The sequence below is a fragment of the Pongo abelii genome, chromosome 18, assembly GCF_028885655.2.
Source record: "Pongo abelii isolate AG06213 chromosome 18, NHGRI_mPonAbe1-v2.0_pri, whole genome shotgun sequence".
NCBI lineage: Eukaryota > Metazoa > Chordata > Mammalia > Primates > Hominidae > Pongo > Pongo abelii.
The window spans coordinates 17,277,340-17,295,705 of NC_072003.2; the positions used below are offsets into that span (position 1 = coordinate 17,277,340).

Sequence of the window (18,366 nt, forward strand, 5' to 3'; positions counted from 1 at the left end):
GTAGGTGGAGCCCCCCAGATCTTACCACCCTGTCCATTAAAACCCACTCATTCTGGATCCTGTTCTCTCAGGGTTCCTGTTGTCTTCTGCAAGAACTAATTAATCATATTATTCTAGCAAAGGTGGCAGTGGCTGATAAAGTCTGCTGAACTCTCAGAGTTTGAGGCTTCTACCGATGTGGGGAGGAGGGTACAGGTGCAGGGGTGCGGCAGAGGTAGAATTCTGGGTCTGAGTGACTTTCCTGATGCTGGCCAGCAGATGTCCATAGCCACTCTGTCACTGGACGTGATCCTTGTCCTGCCATTCTGTAATTTATTTCAGACTGCTGTCAGAACAACTTTCCTAAACCACGGCTTTAAAAAATTTGATACATAGGCCAGACGTGGTGGCTCACGCCTGTCGTCCCAATACTTTGGGAGGCCGAGGTGGGTGGCTCACCCGAGGTCAGGAGATCGAGACCATCCTGGCCAACATGGCGAAACTCTGTCTCTACTAAAAATACAAAAATTAGCCGGTTGCAGTGGCAGGTGCCTGTAATCCCAGCTACTTGGGAGGCTGAGGCAGGAGAATCACTTGAACCCGGGAGGCAGAGGTTGCAGTGAGCCGAGATCATGCCACTGTACTCCAGCCTGGGTGACAGAACAAGACTTCATCTCAAAAAAAAAAAGGACCACAAATGGCACCAGCACCTAGAGCCCTCAAGTGCTGCTCCTGCCTGCAACTTTAGAGTCATCTTCCAAGCGACTTTAGAATCACAAGTTCCACCATGTCTAGAACAACAGTGCTACCAAGATCAAAAACTCTGCTGTCCCCCAATGCCTGGAACCTAGAGGCATTAGATTCTCCCCTAGGCTCTTGAGATACCTAGAGCTGTGGGGCTGCACACTCATCGCTGTTAGCAATGTGCTGTGTCTTTAGAGAGAGCCTTGCATAGCTTATGACTGAGGAGAGGACATGTGTTAGCAGGATTGGGAGTGGTATCTATGGAGGGAAGCACATGCGGACATGGCGGGTGGGCCACATGGACTGTGCAGGCACCACAGCTTGCCCGGGCTGCCCTATCCATGCTTGCGTGTCTCACTGTTGCCCCACGTGTCGCCCCCACCCCCCAGGTCGCACTGGTGGTGTTTGCTGTCCACACTCTGGTGGCCGAGAATGCTATGGATGCAGAGAAAGCCTTTGTGACTCTCACGGTTCTCAACATCCTCAACAAGGCCCAGGCTTTCCTGCCCTTCTCCATCCACTCCCTCGTCCAGGTGAGGTGGTTGCAAGGGCTGGAGCCATCCTGGGAGAGTGCGTGGACTACACCTGGCTCCGGCTTCCCTACGCCTGCCATTTACAGAGGAGAGGGAAGACAGAGTGGGAGGGAGACGGATGGTGTGGAGCTGGAAAAGGTGGGTAGGGGCAAGAACAGAGGCGGGCAGAGAGTACAGCAAATACATCTGGAGGGGGTCAGCCTTTAGAGGGCAACATGCAGACCTCTCCACACACACACTCAGAACATGCATACTCACCCATCTGCCCAGCAGTTCCACATACAAGCAATCATGTCAGTTCCCTTTTTTATACAAAGCAATTTTGTTTCTCTTCCTTTGCTATCTCTAGTCCTTTCAGCATGATGAAAACAAGAAACAGCAGCATACCTGAGCCATCTCTATGTTTCTTATTTCTTATTTTTATTTATTTATTTATTTGAGATGGAGTCTCACTCTGTCATCCAGGCTGGAGTGCAGTGGTGCAATCTCGGCTCACTGCAAGATCTGCCTCCCAGATTCAAGTGATTCTCCTGCCTCAGCCTGCCAAGTAGCTGGGACCACAGGCACGCACAACCATGCCCAGCTAATTTTTTTTTTTTTGTATTTTTAGTAGAGATGAGATTTCACCATGTTGGCCAGGCTGGTCTTGAACTGCTGACCTCAGGTGATCTGCCCACCTTGGCCTCCCAAAGTGCTGATTACAGACATGAGCCACTGCACCCAGTCTTATTTATTTATTTATTTATTTATTTATTGTGTTTTTAGTAGAGACAGGGTTTCACCATCTTGGCCAGGCCAGGCTGGTCTTGAACTCCCGACCTCATGTAATAAGCCCGCCTTGGCCTCCCAAAGTGCTAGGATTACAGGCATGAGCCACCTGTAATCTGCCTTATTTATTTATTTATTTATTTATTTATTGAGACAGGGTCTCACTCTGTCACCCAGGCTGGAGTGCAGTGGCACGATCTCAGCTCACTGCATTCTCAAACTCCCGGACTCAAGTGATCCTTCTACCTCCCAGCCTCCTGAGTAGCTGAGACTACAGGCATGGGCTACCACATCCTGCTAATTTTTTAATTTTTTGTGGAAACAAAGAGTCTTGCTATGTTCCCCAGGTCTCCAACTCCTGGCCTCAAGTGATCCTCCTGCACTTGGCTTCCCAAAGTGCTCGGATTACCGGCATGAGCTGCTGCACCTGGCCTAATCTCTATTTTAACGACTGGTCTCCTTCTTCCCCAAAGATGGGTTTGTGACTGGGAGAGAGCGCCCCCAGTTGGACAACATTTGAAATTATTCTGTATAATGGTTTGATAACCTTATTGGAAAAGCCACCATCCTCTTCCCGGATCTTGTCTGCAGAATGGCAGCTGGCTTGTTCCGGTGTCACTGATTAGTAGGAACGAGGAGGTGGGAGATCGCCACCATCAAGGCCACGACTCGGGTTGCATCGTTTCCCATGAACTAGAAAGCTTTACCCTTACACCTCCTATGCACAGAGCTTGGTAGACAGGCAGCTGTTGCCACTCATCTTGAGACACGGACACCCAAAACCCGAGTTCTTTGGTCTTCTGGCTGGGTGACCTGGGGTTTCGGTTTTCCTAGGCCCGGGTGTCCTTTGACCGTCTGGTCACCTTCCTCTGCCTGGAAGAAGTTGACCCTGGTGCCGTGGACTCAAGTTCCTCTGGAAGTGGTGAGTGCTGAGTCTGGCAGGAGGGGTGTGGGAGGGATGGGGGATGTGGGGGCCGCCCCGGCCCATAATGGCAAGCCAGCATCAGCACGGGGGGAGATGGGGGCTGCGGGCAATGGATGGCACTTGCAGATCATGCTATCTGCATGTCACTTGGAAACAGGCACCGTGCTGCCTTTCTTTCTGCTAGCCGTTCAGCAACCACTCATTGAGTGCCCACTTTGTACCATCCTGGGTGTACAACAGGGAACACTCTAACACAGTGGTCCCCAAGCTTTTTGGCACCACGGACTGGTTTTGTGGAAGACAGTTTTCCCACGGACTGGGGTGAGGCGCGTGGTTTTGGGATGATTCAAACACATTCCATTTATTGTGTCTTTTATTATTATTACATGGTAATATATAATGAAATAATTATACAACTCACCATCATGTAGAATCAGTGGGAGCCCTGAGCTTGTTTTCCTACAACTAGATGGCCCCAACTGGGAGTGATGGGAGACAGAGATCATCAGGCATTAGATTCTAATAAGGAACACGCAACCCAGATTCCTCACATGCACAGTTCACAAGTGTTCGTGCTCCTATGAGAATCTATTGCTGCTGCTGATTTGGCAGGAGGCGGAGCTCAGGCGGTGATGGGAGTGATGGGGAGTGGCTGTAAACACAGATGACACTCTGCTCACCTGCCCTGCACTCACCTCCTGCTGTATGGCCCAGTTCCTAAGAGGCTGCAGACTGGTACCAGTCTGTGACCTGGGGGTTGAGGACTCCTGCTGTAACAGACCAGGTCCTTGTCCTCATGCAGAAAGTCCCAGGTAATAAGCATGACAGCATTTTGATCAAGCTGGAAAATAGCAACATTTCAAGCACCATTGCACGATGAGACTTACCAAGCTCAAGTTACCTGGGCTTCCCCCTCCACCCCATCCTTTTGTTACGCCACGGGCCAAGACACCCTCCCCGTTGTTGCACTGAAGAACCTGGGCAAACTGTGTACCTGGAAAACACCCACACAGTGGTAAGAAGCCTAGCCTGTGGCATTGAACTGCCCAGGTCCAAATCCCAGCCCCAGCACTGACTAGCTGGGTGATCCTGACAAGTAGATAATCTCTGTGAGCCTCCGTGTTCCCATCTCCAAAATGGGCATGTCAATCGTCATAGCAGCTAATTGTGAGGATGGATTTAATTGATCTGGGCTAAGCCATGAAAGCTTTGATTTTTAGAAAATCTTTCAGGCGATTCTATGTGTTAAGGATCAAGAACCACTAATCTAATTACGTTTGTTATCACAGTGAAATAATAACAATAATAATAATTATTATTATTATTTTTGAGACACAGTCTCGCTCCGTCATCCAGGCTGGAGTGCAGTGGTGCAATCTCGGCTCACTGTAACCTCCGCCTCCTGGGTTCAAGCAGTTCTTCTGCCTTAGCCTCTGGAGTAGCTGTGATTACAGGCGCCCAACACCACACCTGGCTAATTTTTGTATTTTTTGGTAGAGACAGGGTTTTGCCATGTTGGCCAGGCTGGTCTCAAACTCCTGACCTCAAGTGATCCTACCACCTCTGCTTCCCTAAGTGCTGGGATTACAGGCATGAGACACTGTGCCGGCCACAGTGAAATTAATAACACCCCCTTCACTCTGGGAAGGCTGGGATTTGATAATAATTTATTTCAGAAATTCACTAACTTTTTCCATAAATGACCAGATTGTGCATATTTTAGGCTTGTGGGCCACACAGTCTCTGTCACAACTGCTCAAAGCATGAAATATAGAAATGAATGGTTGTGGCTGTGTTCCAATAAAACTTTATTTATAAGAATAAGCAGCAGGCAGGATTTGGTCTCTGGGCCACAGTTTGCCTCCCCCTGGATTATATAGCCATGGGACACGGACAGAACAAGAACCCTGCAGGGTCACACACAAGCCAGTGAGCAGCAGGGCAGTTTGTTCAGTGGGAGAGATTTCTTCCTGCAGTCTCTGCCCCTGGGAGGGTGCGGGATGGTGACTGGGGGCCTCTCAGATGCAGAGGCCGGCCAGGTCAGGGGTCTCCTGTAAATGGCCTCTTGTGCCCTGCAGCTGCCGGGAAGGATTGCATCACCATACACAGTGCCACCTTCGCCTGGTCCCAGGAAAGCCCTCCCTGCCTCCACAGGTACAGAACGACACCCATAGTAACCAGTCTCATGTTTTTAGGGAGAAGATGCGTGGGGCTCCTGCCGCCTCCCACCTGAGAGGTGGTGTAGGTTTCCAGCCTGGGACTGGAGGGTGGGTTAGGCTGGGCTGGGGCTCTGCCAGGGAGGTTCCCAGGTTGCATCTATACCACCTGAAGGTTGGGACCTGCACAACATAGACCAGTAGCTCCTGCAGATGGGGACCAGGGCATCTGAGCCTCCCCCATCAGGGAGAGACACCCCTGTACTCCCAGGCTGGCCAAGACGATGCCAAGGGAGGGCTGGCCGAGAGGAGCCCCAAGGTTCAGCCCTATCAGCTGTGCTCACTTCTGTGCCTCCTGTATCACTCCAAGGTCATGATCACCTACAGCCCCCAACTCTATGGCTTGGTCTTTGTGGCCAAAAATCTCAGCCAGCCCTGAAACTCCCTAAGAAGGGAAGGAATATGCCTTGGGTAGTATTTGTATTTGTTGTCATTCACTCACTTCATCGATAGAGCACTAGGTATGGGCCATGCTCTGTTCTAGGTATTGGGGATAGGGTGAAGGAAACAGACAAGGGCCCTGCTCTCTTGGGGTGACATGGTGATAGAGGTGAGGCCCAAACAGAAAGCCAGAGCAAGGGAACAGAGTACGATGGCATGTCTAGCGAGGGAAGGCTTGGCATTCAAGCTGAGATCATAAGGAAGGAGTGTCTGGGAGAAGAGCTGTCTTTTTTTTTTTTTTTTTTTTGAAACGGAGTCTTGCTCTGTCTCGCAGGCTGGAGTGCAATGGCATGATCTCGGCTCACTGCAACCTCCGCCTTCCAGGTTCAAGCAATTCTCCTGCCTCAGCCTCCCAAGTAGCTGGGATTACAGGCGCATGCTACCACACCCAACTAATTTTTGTATTTTTAGTAGAGATGGGTTTTAGCATGTTGGTCAGGCTGGTCTCCAACTCCTGACCTCAAGTGATCCACCTGCCTCAGTTCCCAAAGGATTAGGATTACAGGCATGAGCCACCGTGCTCGGCCTGGGAGAAGAACCTTCTAGGCGGTGGGAATGGCATCAGCAAAGGTCCTGGGGCAGGAGAGTGCCTGGACCTGGGTTTCTCAACCTCAGCACGGTTGATATTTTGGGCTGAAACTTCTTTGTTGGGGGCTGTCCTGTGCATTGTGGGATGTTTAGCAGACCCCCAGTCTCTACCCACTGGATGCCAGCAGCACCCCCTACCGGTTGTGACATCCAAAAATATCTCTAGATCTTGCCAAATGACTCGTGGGGGATGCAGTCACCCCCAGGTGAGAACCACTGACCTATTGCGTTCAAGAAACAGCAAGGAGGTCAGCACGGCCAGGGCCGAGCAGCTGAGGCACAGAGCGGAAGGAGGCGGGAGACGTCATTCCTGATAGTCAGGACTTTAGCTTTGACCCTGAATGAAATGGGAGTGCTGGCGGGTTTAGCTGGGAATGGTCATGATCTGACTTGGGTTTTAACAGATCATTCCGGTCACTGGGTGGAGGATGGGCTGTGGGACACCGACAGGAGTGGGGCGGGACCAAGAGCAGAGGGAGGGAGGGAGGAAAGAGCCTATTTATCGCAAGAGCCAAGGCAGGAGGCCAGGCTGGTGAAACCCTCAGGCTATAGTCAACTCTGTGTGTGTGTGCATGTGGGTTGACATGCAGCCATGTGTGTGCATGGTGTGCATGTGTGCACACATGTATGCGTGTAAGCATATGTGCATGCACTTGTGTGTGTGCGGATGTGTGCCTACGTTGTGTTGCTTTGCACGCTAGCATGCTTGTATGAGTGTGCAAATGTGCATGCATGTGTGCACGCTTTGTGTGTGTGTGTGTGCGTGTGCACATGCACAGATGTGCACAGGATGGTTCCTCAAATAGCTGGACAAGGACTGGGAAAAAGAACGGCCCCACAGGTCCTCTTGGAGACTCCCAGAGCAGGAAAGCCCAGCTCCGTCTGGGGCTCATCCTTCCTCACAGAGGCGGGCTGAACCCTAACCAAGGCCATGTCTCCCCTCTTGCGTGTCCAGAATAAACCTCACCGTGCCCCAGGGCTGTCTGCTGGCTGTTGTCGGTCCAGTGGGGGCAGGGAAGTCCTCCCTGCTGTCTGCCCTCCTTGGGGAGCTGTCAAAGGTGGAGGGGTTCGTGAGCATCAAGGTGAGGCCACCCCCAGCCTGTCTGCTAGGATGTCCCCATCCTGAAAGTCCCACTTCCTCGCTGCCTTCCCACCCCTCCCCATCCCAGCCAAGCTCACTTTCACTCATTCTCTCCACCTCCCACCCACCACTGAGAGCCCAGCTCCCACTGCTCCTCAAAACCTATCCCACCTCTGTCCCCATCATCCTCCTGTGACCAAAGTAAGTTGTGTTTTAGGGTGCTGTGGCCTACGTGCCCCAGGAGGCCTGGGTGCAGAACACCTCTGTGGTAGAGAATGTGTGCTTCGGGCAGGAGCTGGACCCACCCTGGCTGGAGAGAGTTCTAGAAGCCTGTGCCCTGCAGCCAGATGTGGACAGCTTCCCTGAGGGAGTCCACACTTCAATTGGGGAGCAGGTGAGAGTTTTGGGGTCTTTTTGGGACAGGGAGACATTGCAGTTGGGGGTCATTTGGGTCCCTGACTCATGATGGGCAGTATGATGGAGAAACGGGAGGAATGGTTGGGGAAGTAGGGGAGAAAAAGGGCTCAGCTCAGCGTCAAGCACATGCTAGGTGCTCATGACGTAATCATTAATTGATAAGTAGAAATAGACACAAAGAGAGAGGCAGGGAGTTGTGGCAGGGATTGGCAGCGAGGAGGTCTCTGACAACTGAGAGTGAGAAGACCTAGACTCCTGTCGTACTCTGCCCTGCCTTGCTGAGTAATGTTGGTCTAATTGCTTCCCCTCTCTGGGCCTCACCAAAGGGTCTGGACAGAGATGTCCAAGAAACAGGATATATGCATCTGGAGCTATGGATTGGGCAGGGGTTGGCAAACTGTGATCCCAAGCCAAATCCAGCCCACCGCTTGTGGTTTTGTTTTTTGTTTTGTTTTGGAGACAGAGTCTTGCTCTGTTGCACAGGCTGGAGTGTAGTGCTGCAGTCCCGGCTCACTGCAACCTCCGCCTCCCACGTTCAAGCGATTCTCACACCTCAGCCTCCTGAGTAGCTGGAATTACAGGCGCATGCCACCACACCTGGCTAATTTTTATATTTTTAGTAGAGACAGGGTTTCACCATGTTGGCCAGGCTGGTCTCAAACTCCGGACCTCAGGTGATCTCCCCATTTACCTCAGAGACAAAGCCCAAGTCGTGACAATCCCTGGCAAAGTCCCTGTGACCTGGCTCTGGTATCCATTAGCCCCATCTCCCATAATCATCTCCCAGCTTTACTCCAGCCACCTGAGTCTCTGTGATATTCCCTGATCCCCCATAGCACACTCTGACCCCAGGGCGTTTGCACCTGCTGTTCCCTCTGCTGGAAAGCTCTCCCCAGGAGTCCCCAGGGCTCATCCCTCACTTCTATCACCTTCACAGAGAGGCGTTTCCTGACCACCTTATCTACCACCACAGCAACCCTGCTAATGTTAGTGCACCCTACACCTGCACCTGCTTTCTCTCTCTCTTTTTTTTTTTTTTTTTCTGAGACAGAGTCTCGCTCTGTTGCCCAGGCTGGAGTGCAGTGGCACAATCTTGGCTCACTGCAACCTCCACCTCCTGAGTTCAAGCAATCCTCCCACCTCAGCCTCATGAGTAGTTCAAGCAATCCTCCCACCTCAGCCTCATGAGTAGCTGGAATTACAGCCATGTGCCACCACACCTGGCTAATTTTTTTTTTTTGTACTTTTAGTAGAGATGGGGTTTCACCATGTTGGCCAGGCTGGTCTCGAACTGCTAACCTCACGTGATCCACCCACCTCGGCCTCCCAAAGTGCTGGGATTACAGGAGTGAGCCACCGCACCTGGCTCCCCCTGCTTTAGTATTTTTTCTTCATAGCACTTTCCACCTGATGTCCTGTCTGTGTTACTTGTTTATGGATTGCCTGTCTCTATCCCCTTCATTAGAATGATGGATCCATTAAGAGAGCAGCAGCTTTGTTTTGCTCATTGCTGTTTCCCCAGAGCCTAGAACCATGCCTGGTTTATGATAACGAGGCAGTAGTTATTAGTGGAATGACTGAATGTAAGAATGAATGAATGGCTGGGTACGGTGGCTCATGCTTGTAATCCCAGCATTATAATTCCCTTTGGGAAGCCAAGGCAGGAGGACTGCTTGAGGTCAGGAGTTTGAGACCAGCCTGGCCAACATGGTGAAACCCCATCTCTACTAAAAATACAAAAATCAGCCAGGCATGGTGGCGTACCTGTAATCCCAGCTACTTGGGAGGCTGAGGCAGGAGAATCGCTTAAACCCAGTAGGCGGAGGTTGCAGTGAGCCGAGATCAAGCCATTGCACTCCAGCCTGGGTGACAGAGTGGAACTCCATCTCAAAAAGAAATAAAAATAATTTAAAAAAGAATGAATGAAAGACAAGAAGGCCTAGATAGAAGGAATAAGTTATAGTAATCAATAGTGCACAAGAGAAATTATAGTTAATGATCATTTATTTGTATACTTCAAGATAGCTTGAAGAGAAGGATTGTTGTGTTCCCAATACAAAAGATAAATATTTGAGGTGATGACTATCTCAGTTACCCTGATTTGATCATTACATATTGTCTACAGCAGGTGTCCCCAACCCCCCTGGCCATGGATTAGCACCAGTCTGTGGCCTGTTAGGAACTGGGCAGGCAGCACAGCAGGAGGTGGGCAGAGGGCAAGCGAGTGAGGTTTCATCTGTATTTACAGCCACTCCTTATTGTTTGCATCACCGCCTGAGCTCCGCCTCCTGTCAGATCAGTGGCAGCATTACATTCTCATAGGAGCACAAACCCTACTGTAAACTGCATATGTGTGGGATCTAGGCTGTGAGCTCCTTATGAGACTCTAATGCCTGATGATCTGTCACTGCCTTCTATCGCCCCCAGAAGGGACCATCTAGTTTCAGAAAAACAAGCTCAGGGCTCCCACTGATACTGCATGATGGTGAGTAATTATATATTACAATGTAATAATAATACAAGTAGGCCGGGCACAGTGGCTCGCGCTTGTAATCCCAGCACTTTGGGAGGCCAAGGTGGGCGGGTCACCTGAGGTCAGGAGTTCAAGACCAGCCTGGCCAACATGGTGAAACCCTATCTCTACTAAAAATACAGAAACTAGCCAGGCGTGGTAGTGGGTGCCTGTAATTCCAGCTACTCAGGAGGCTGAGGCAGGAGAATTGCTTGAACCCAGGAGGCAGAAGTTGCAGAGTCAAGATCATGCCATTGCACTCCAGCCTGGGTGACAAGAGCAAAACTCCATCTCAATAATAATGACAACAGCAACAGTAATAATAATAATAGAAGTGCACAATAAACGTAATGTGCTTGAATCACCCTGAAGCCATCCCCTAGACCATCCCCCTGCCCCCAGGTCCATGGAAAAATTGTCTTCTACAAAACCAGTCGCTGGTGCCAAAAAGGCTGGGGACCACTGCCCTACAGGTATCAAAATACCACTTGTGCCCCTCAAATAGTTACAACTATTACATATCAATAAAAACTAAAAGAAAACAATTAAAATTTAAAATAAAAAAGTAGGACTGAAAAGCTACCACTGGATGAGGGAATAGGAAAACGGATGGTGGTCTCAATGGAGAAAGGGAAACAGAAGTTGGACTCAGAGGGATACAGAGAGTGAGCAGGAGGAGACAGAGTGGATTGGGAAGTGTAGGTAACTCCTCCAGGAAGCGTGCCTGGGAAGGGGAGAAGTGAGGTCGGGTAAGGATGGAGGCATTGTTGGCTTGAGAGCGAGTGCCTTTGGAGCTGGGTCTGTCCCCAGGGAATAGGCATGTCGAGCTGTACCTCACCCTGATGGGCAGGTGTGCCCTGACCTGCCCCAGCCTGGGCACCCCAGTTTCACCCTGTAGATGCTGACTCAGGCCACTGTTCCTTTTGTGGCCACAGGGCATGAATCTCTCCGGAGGCCAGAAGCAGCGGCTGAGCCTGGCCCGGGCTGTATACAGAAAAGCAGCTGTGTACCTGCTGGATGACCCCCTGGCGGCCCTGGATGCCCACGTCGGCCAGCATGTCTTCAACCAGGTCATCGGGCCTGGTGGGCTACTCCAGGGAACAGTAAGTTTGGGAACATATGTCAGAGGGTACAGGGCAAAGGCAGAGGAAGCCCTTAGCATCCGGTCCTAACCCAAGTTTATTTCACCTTCCCTTCCACTTGAGTCCAATTTTCCTCTTTGTATTGGTCAGCTTTTGCTGTGACAATGCTATGTAACAAACAACCCCCAGATCCCAGCAGCTTACAACAGCAGGTGTTTCTTGCTTGTGGATCTGTGATTTAACTACTACAGCTTTGCCTTGGATGACTGGCCAGGGTCAGATGGACTCCTTGTCTTCTTGTTTTGAGACACAGGCTAAAGGAGTCCCCTCTGTTTCTCTGTTTGGACATGCTGTTTACAAGAAAGGCGGCAGGAGCACAAGAAGGGGAGCTGTCCCCACTCTGAGTCCAGGGACAATACTCCCACCCCAAACCCCAGCTCAGGAGGCCGGCCAAGCACATGTGTGTAACTTTTTTCTTTTTTTTTTTTTTTTTTTGAGACGGAGTCTCGCTCTGTCTTCCAGTCTGGAAGGCAGTGGTGCGATCTGTGCTCACGGGGAAGCTCTGGCTCCTGGGTTCATGCCATTCTCCTGCCTCAGCCTCCCGAGTAGCTGGGACTACAGGCGCCCGCCACCATGCCCGGCTAATTTTTTGTATTTTTAGTAGAGACAGCGTTTCAGCATGTTGGCCAGGCTGGTCTCGAACTCCTGACCTCAGGTGATCCATCTGCCTCAGCCTCCCAAAGTGCTGGGATTACAGGCGTGAGCCACTGCGCCCAGCCGTACCTTTTTTTTTCTTTCTCTTTCTTTCTCTCTCTTTCCTTCCTTCCTTCATTTCTTTTCTTTTCTTCTTTCTTTTCTTTTCTTTCTTTCTTTCCTTTCTTGACAGAGTCTTGCTCTGGAGTCTTGCTCTATCATCCAGGATGGAGTGCTGTGGTCCAATCTCGCCTCACTGCAAGCTCTGCCTCCCAGGTTCAAGTGATTCTCTTGCCTTAGCCTCCAAAGTAGCTGAGACTACAGGTGTGCGCCATCTTACCTAGCTAATTTTTGTATTTTTAGTAGAGACAGGGTTTAGCTGTGTCAGCCAGGCTGGTCTCGAACTCCTGGCCTCAAGTGATCCACATGCTTTGGCTTCCCAAAGTGTTGGGATTACAGGCATGAGCCACTGCACCCGGCCACATGTGTGTAACTTCTACCCCTTCCCTGCCCAGACACGGATTCTCGTGACCCACGCACTCCACATCCTGCCCCAGGCTGATTGGATCATAGTGCTGGCAAATGGGGCCATAGCAGAGATGGGTTCCTACCAGGAGCTTCTACAGAGGAAGGGGGCCCTCATGGGTCTTCTGCATCAAGCCAGACAGCCAGGAGACACAGGAGAAGGAGGTACTAGGTGGGCTTTGCTGATTCTCCATGCCTGGCTCCTGCCACCCTTGGGGGAAAAGGCTCAAAGGGTCCTACTGGCATGAATGGAGTGCTCTGGTCACACCATCCCTGCAGCCTAGGCCTGGAAGCAGACAGCTCTCCCAATAGGTCACCTCTCTCCAAGAAGAGCCAATAACACCATCTATGAGCCAGGGGCTGTACTAAGTGCTTCTGTAAAGAATATACTATTTCATCTGAATCTCATGGTACCCCCAGAGGCATGTGAAGTTATTGTTGTCATTTTACAGATAAGCAAACTGAGGCAAAGAGAGTTAAATCACTTGCCCAAGGTCATGAGATTAGAACTTGAGTGTGTCCAGCTCCAGAGTCTATGCTTGCAGTTGCTATGGAGTCAGCCCAAGAAGGACTTTGATGCCTAGAAAGCTACACCATGCTAGCTAGGGTTTCTAATAATCCAAAGAACAGAGTGTGCTGGATACATGACAAGGTTCTGGAAGTAAAGTTGCCAAGCCAAGCTCACGCACAATGACTGAAAAGTAGCAACTAACAGCACATCACGTACGTTAGCTCATTTAATCAACATAATGCCCCGTGAGGCTGGTACTAGAATCATTTCCATTTCACAGATGAGGAAACTGAGGCCCAGAAGTTAAGGAACTAGTCCCAGGTTACATGGCTTATAAGTGGCAGCACTGGGATTTGAACCCAAGCAACTTGATTCCAGAGAATGTGTTTTTTAATCACTACACTCTATACTATCCCTTCATGACAAAGCAAGGATTCACATCCAGGTCTCCCTCAATCTCAGGCTTTGCTTCTTCTGAGAATATCTCCTTAGCACTGGCCCACCCTGGTAAAAACCTTAAGTGTTGATTCACAGTGTCACAGTCCTGAAGCTTGAAGATAGAACTTGCCTGTTTGTATTGGTCAGCTTTTGCTGTGATGATGCTGTGTAACAAATAGCCCCCAAATCTTAGCAGCTTACAGTAGCAGTTATTTCTTGCTTATAGGTCTGTGGTTAAACTACTACAGATCTGCTTCCTATTACTGGCCACACCTCGGGGATAGTGGTGGGGAGGTGTCCTTCCTCGGGGAGATGGTACCTGAGGGTAGGTGAGAGTTAGCTAGAAAAGAGCATTCCAGACACAAGGAACTGCTTTGAGCAAGGCTGTTGGGGGAAACAGAGATAACTTGACTTTGTACAGTGTTAAAGGCTGTTTTTCCAACCTCAAGTTCATAGCAGGTACTCAATTATATTCACTGATTGAAGAAATGAATGAGTAAGTGAATGCCTGAAGGATGTTCCTGGAAGAACTCAGAGTAGGGTGTGGAGAGAGGTTGCTGGAGAGGTGGCAGGAGCCAGATCAGGGGAAATGGATGGTCAGAGCGATTAAGGCCACATAGTCAGTGGGTGTCAAAGTGGGTATCTGGGCCGTGTTGTGTGACAGGACTCTCTTGACCTTGCAGAAACAGAACCTGGGACCAGCACCAAGGACGCCAGGGGCTCCTCTGCAGGCAGGAAGACCGAGCTTAGACCCGAGAGGTGAGTCCACCATGGTACCACACTCAGAAGGGCACAGGCTGAAGCTGAAGTAGCTGAAGGGACCACCCGCATCTCGGGCAGTTAGGGGGGCAATAAAAACCATTATGGATAGAGAACCTGCTGAAGTCCCCCCATGGTGCCCTGCTGAGGGATAATTTACAAAATTGGCCCAGTTAGCCAAGATGATTAGGTCCCCATAAGGCCAGTTCATGGAATGAACAATATGCCTTCCAATTGATGGATGTCTTCAAGTGGGCCGAGGCCAGCTTGCTGGAGTTGTCTCAATGCTGCAATGGGGCGGGACTGGTTCCTCCCCATAGCTGTAAACTACCATGCCAGGCCCGGCCACTTATGCTTTGACAGGCTGGCTATGCACACGGCTTGGGTCTGTATGCACAGCATCACTTGACGCTGGCCAGAACACGTGGGCAAGGGGCCAGGTGGAGGCCTCCGGTCCCCTCTTCTCTCAGCTCCCTCCAGCCAGGACACAGCTGGGCTCGCTGTGGGGCTGTCTGCAGCAGAAGGACCTGCTGCCTGATACTCTCCCCTCTTAATGAGAGGGGTCTTGGGAAGCAGAACAACAGGCCACTGATACCAGATGGCCCAAGCTTAAGTGCCTGCTATACAGGGGTGGAGGGCGGCAGTGATCTTGAGGGGCCTCAGTCCCTGGAGACCATTGGGGCTGATCCCCATCCCAGCTAGCCACCCTGAGGGCACTTCTCAATCACATACACACTGAGAAACCCCACCACCTTCACAGCGCACAAGAATCTGAAGTAAGATCAGATGGATAGGTAGACATGTTAAAAGAAAACCAGTAGACACATTAAGGCTGGGCACGGTGGCTCACACCTGTAATCCCAGCACTTTGGGAAGCTGAAGCGGGTGGATCACTTGAGGTCAGGAGTTCGAGACCAGCCTGGCCAACATGGTGAACCCGTCTGTACTAAAAATAAAAAAAAAAAGTAAATAAAAAAAAAAAAAGCCGGCATGGTGGCGTGTGCCTGTAGTCCCAGCTACTCGGGAGGCTGAGGCACGAGAATCGCTTGAACCTCGGAGGCGGAGGTTGCAGTGAGCCAAGATTGTGCCAAATTAACCTCTAGCAAATTTAATGTGTCTGAGGTTTTTTGTTTTTTTGGGGGGGAGTTTTTTGAGACAGAATCTTGCTCTGTCGCCCAGGCTGGAGTGCAATGGCACAATCTCGGCTCACTGCATTCCCTGTCCCCCAGGTTCAAGCGATTCTCATGCCTGTCTCTTGAGTAGCTGGGACTACAGGCACATGCGGCCAGGCCCGGCTAATTTTTGTATTTTTAGTAGAGACAGGGTTTTGCCATGTTGTCCAAGATGGTCTCAAACTCCTGACCTCAGGTGTTCCGCCTGCCTCAGCCTCCCAAAGTGCTGGGATTACAGGCGCGAGCCACTGCACCTGGCTAACAGAGGTTAACTAAGCAAAGAATGATCCGCACATCGGGCAGTCCCTGAACCAGAATATGTCCAGAGAGGCTCTGGTACAGCCATGGGGTCAAAGATTAATAGACAGAAAAAGGAAGGTGAAGGACAGAAAACAGAAGTGAGGTACAGAAACAGCCGGATTGGTTACAGCTCAGCGTTTGCTTTATTTGAACATGGTTTGAACAGTTGGTTGCCTTTGATTGGCTGAAACTCAGTGATTGACACAGGAGTAGGTTGCAGTCTGTTTGAGTCCAGTTAGGTTACAGTTCACTATGTATGGGAAAATCTTTAGGCCAAACTTAAAATATGTAAAGAGGCAGCTTTGGGCTAACCTTAATTTAATAGAAGGTAGGTGGACACGTATATGTAGATATACTGGTATGTAGATAAATGGATAAATGGATGGATGGATAGATAATATTCCTATTTTTACAGCTAAGGAAACTGAGGCACAGAGGTTGTTAGCCCACTCATCCACAGATAAAACATTCAAAAAGTCTTTAGCATCTGAATTGTGCATAATTTATATACTGCCAGTTGGACTGACAAATCTGATGGTAAACAGTAGGAGCAAAACAACTGGACCAAAGCTTAAGCCCAAATGAAAATTCTGAGAACAGGCTGGGCATGGCGGCTCATGCCTGTAATCCCAGCACTTTGGGAGGCTGAGGCAGGCGGATTGCTTGAGCTCAGGAGTTTGAGACCAACCTGGGCAATGTAGCAAGACCCCGTCTCAGAAAAAAAAAAAAAAAAAAAGGAAAATTCTGAGAACAGAGTTCCAATGGTGAGCAAGTTAAGTTCATCCTGTGAAATGGCATCAGAAGAATGGGCTTGCTTGACCCTGGGATAATAGATGGCATTTAGCTGGGTACCACATGGGAAGAAGGGAAGTGTGATATCTGGTCAGTATTCTGTTAGATAAATGAATGAATGGATGAGTACAGAGTGTACCCAGAGCTCACTGGCTGTCAGTGGGCCTGAGGGTTGGGCACATACACCCCACCATTGGGAGAGACACTGACTTTGTCTTCATTTCCTCTAAATGACAGGTCCATGAAGTCAGTCCCTGAGAAGGACCATACCACTTCAGAAGCCCAGACAGAGGTTCCTCTAGATGACCCTGACAGAGCAGGATGGCCAACAGGAAAGGACAGCATGCAATACGGCAGGGTAACCACCAGCTTCACCCACCCCTCCCCACCCACTGCTGCCGCCTCCAGGGCTCCAAGTCCTCCCACCAAATGTAGCACTTGGCAGTGATACTCACCTTTCTTGAGCACCTACTATGTGCCAGTAGCATTCTAGACCTTCATTTTCCTAATCCTCACAATCACCCTAAAAAATAGATATGATAGCTCTATTTCAGACATAAAGAAATTGAAGTCTTTTAAAATTTATTTTATTTTGCTTTTGAGAAAGTGGCTTGCTCACTCACCCAGGCTGGACTGCAGTGATGTAATCATAGCTCACTGCAGCCTCGACCTCCTGGGCTCAAGCAATCCTCCTACCTCTCAGTCTCTCAAGTAGCTGGGACTACAGGTGTGTGCCACCATGCCCAGCTAATGTTTGTATTTTTAGTAGAGATGGGTTTTGCCATGTTGCCCAGGTTGGTCTCGAACTCCTGGGCTCAAGTGATCCTCTGGCCTCTGCCTCCCAAAGTGCTGGGGTTACAGATGTGAGCCACTGTGCCCAGCTAAGAAACTGAAGTCTTAAAGAGTTAAGAGACTTGTTTGCGTTTTCATAGCTAGCCTGGGACACAACCTGGGACTCAAATCTGGGACTCAAATCTAGGCCAGTCTGAGTCTGAAGCTTACACTGTTTCTCCTCTTCTATACTGCTGTATATCTCCACCCACCTACTTACCCATCCCATCATCCACCCACCCACCTATCCATCCCACTCACCCTTTTATCCATCCATCCCACTCATTTATCCATCCCACCCACTCAATTATCCATCCCTCCCGCCAACTCATTTATCCATCCATCCCACCCACTCATTTATCCATCCATCCCACCCACTCATTTATCCATCCTACCCACTCATTTATCCATCCCACCCACTCATTTATCCATCCCACTCACTCATTTATCCATCCCACCCATTCATTTATCCATCCATCCCACCCACTCATTTATCCATCCATCCCACTCATTTATCCATCCCACCTACTCATTTATCCATCCCTCCCACCAACTCATTTATCCATCCCACCCACTCATTTATCCATCCCACCCATTCATTTATCCATCCATCCCACCCACTCATTTATCCATCCATCCCACCCACTCATTTATCTGTCCATCCCATCCACTCACCCACCTACTCATTTATCCATCCCATTCACTTACCCATCTATCCCACCTAACAATACATCCAACCATTCCCTCACCTATACATCTGTCTATTCAGCTGCTCAACCATTCATTGATCTTTCCATCCATTCATCCACTCATTCACACACCTACCTACCTACCCACCCGCTCATTTATTCACCCACCTACCGTCTCATCCATCCAGCAAACATGTACACAATACCCACTATGTGCCAGGCTAAGTCTCGTAGAGATTAGATATTAGTGAGGGTAGATGGAGAGTAAATAATTATGCTAATAAATAAGCTATATCCAATAACAATAAGTGCTATAAAGAAAATAAGAATGATCAGGCGCAGTGGCTCATGCCTGTAATGCCAACACTTT

At 49.9% G+C, this 18,366-nt stretch overlaps 1 protein-coding gene across 2 annotated transcripts in view; it reads left to right on the forward strand.

Annotated features, from left to right (window-relative positions):
• Nucleotides 1-18,366, forward strand: part of ABCC6 (ATP binding cassette subfamily C member 6) — a 74,803-nt gene that overhangs the window by 34,593 nt on the left and 21,844 nt on the right. For both annotated transcript variants that reach the window (XM_063717607.1, XM_024241460.3), the window contains exons 13-21: nt 1,113-1,256; nt 2,859-2,946; nt 5,028-5,103; nt 7,150-7,276; nt 7,493-7,669; nt 11,140-11,307; nt 12,495-12,669; nt 14,137-14,212; nt 16,714-16,834. In XM_063717607.1, the coding sequence (XP_063573677.1) occupies nt 1,113-1,256; nt 2,859-2,946; nt 5,028-5,103; nt 7,150-7,276; nt 7,493-7,669; nt 11,140-11,307; nt 12,495-12,669; nt 14,137-14,212; nt 16,714-16,834 (1,152 nt within the window). The remainder of the gene's footprint in view (nt 1-1,112; nt 1,257-2,858; nt 2,947-5,027; nt 5,104-7,149; nt 7,277-7,492; nt 7,670-11,139; nt 11,308-12,494; nt 12,670-14,136; nt 14,213-16,713; nt 16,835-18,366) is intronic.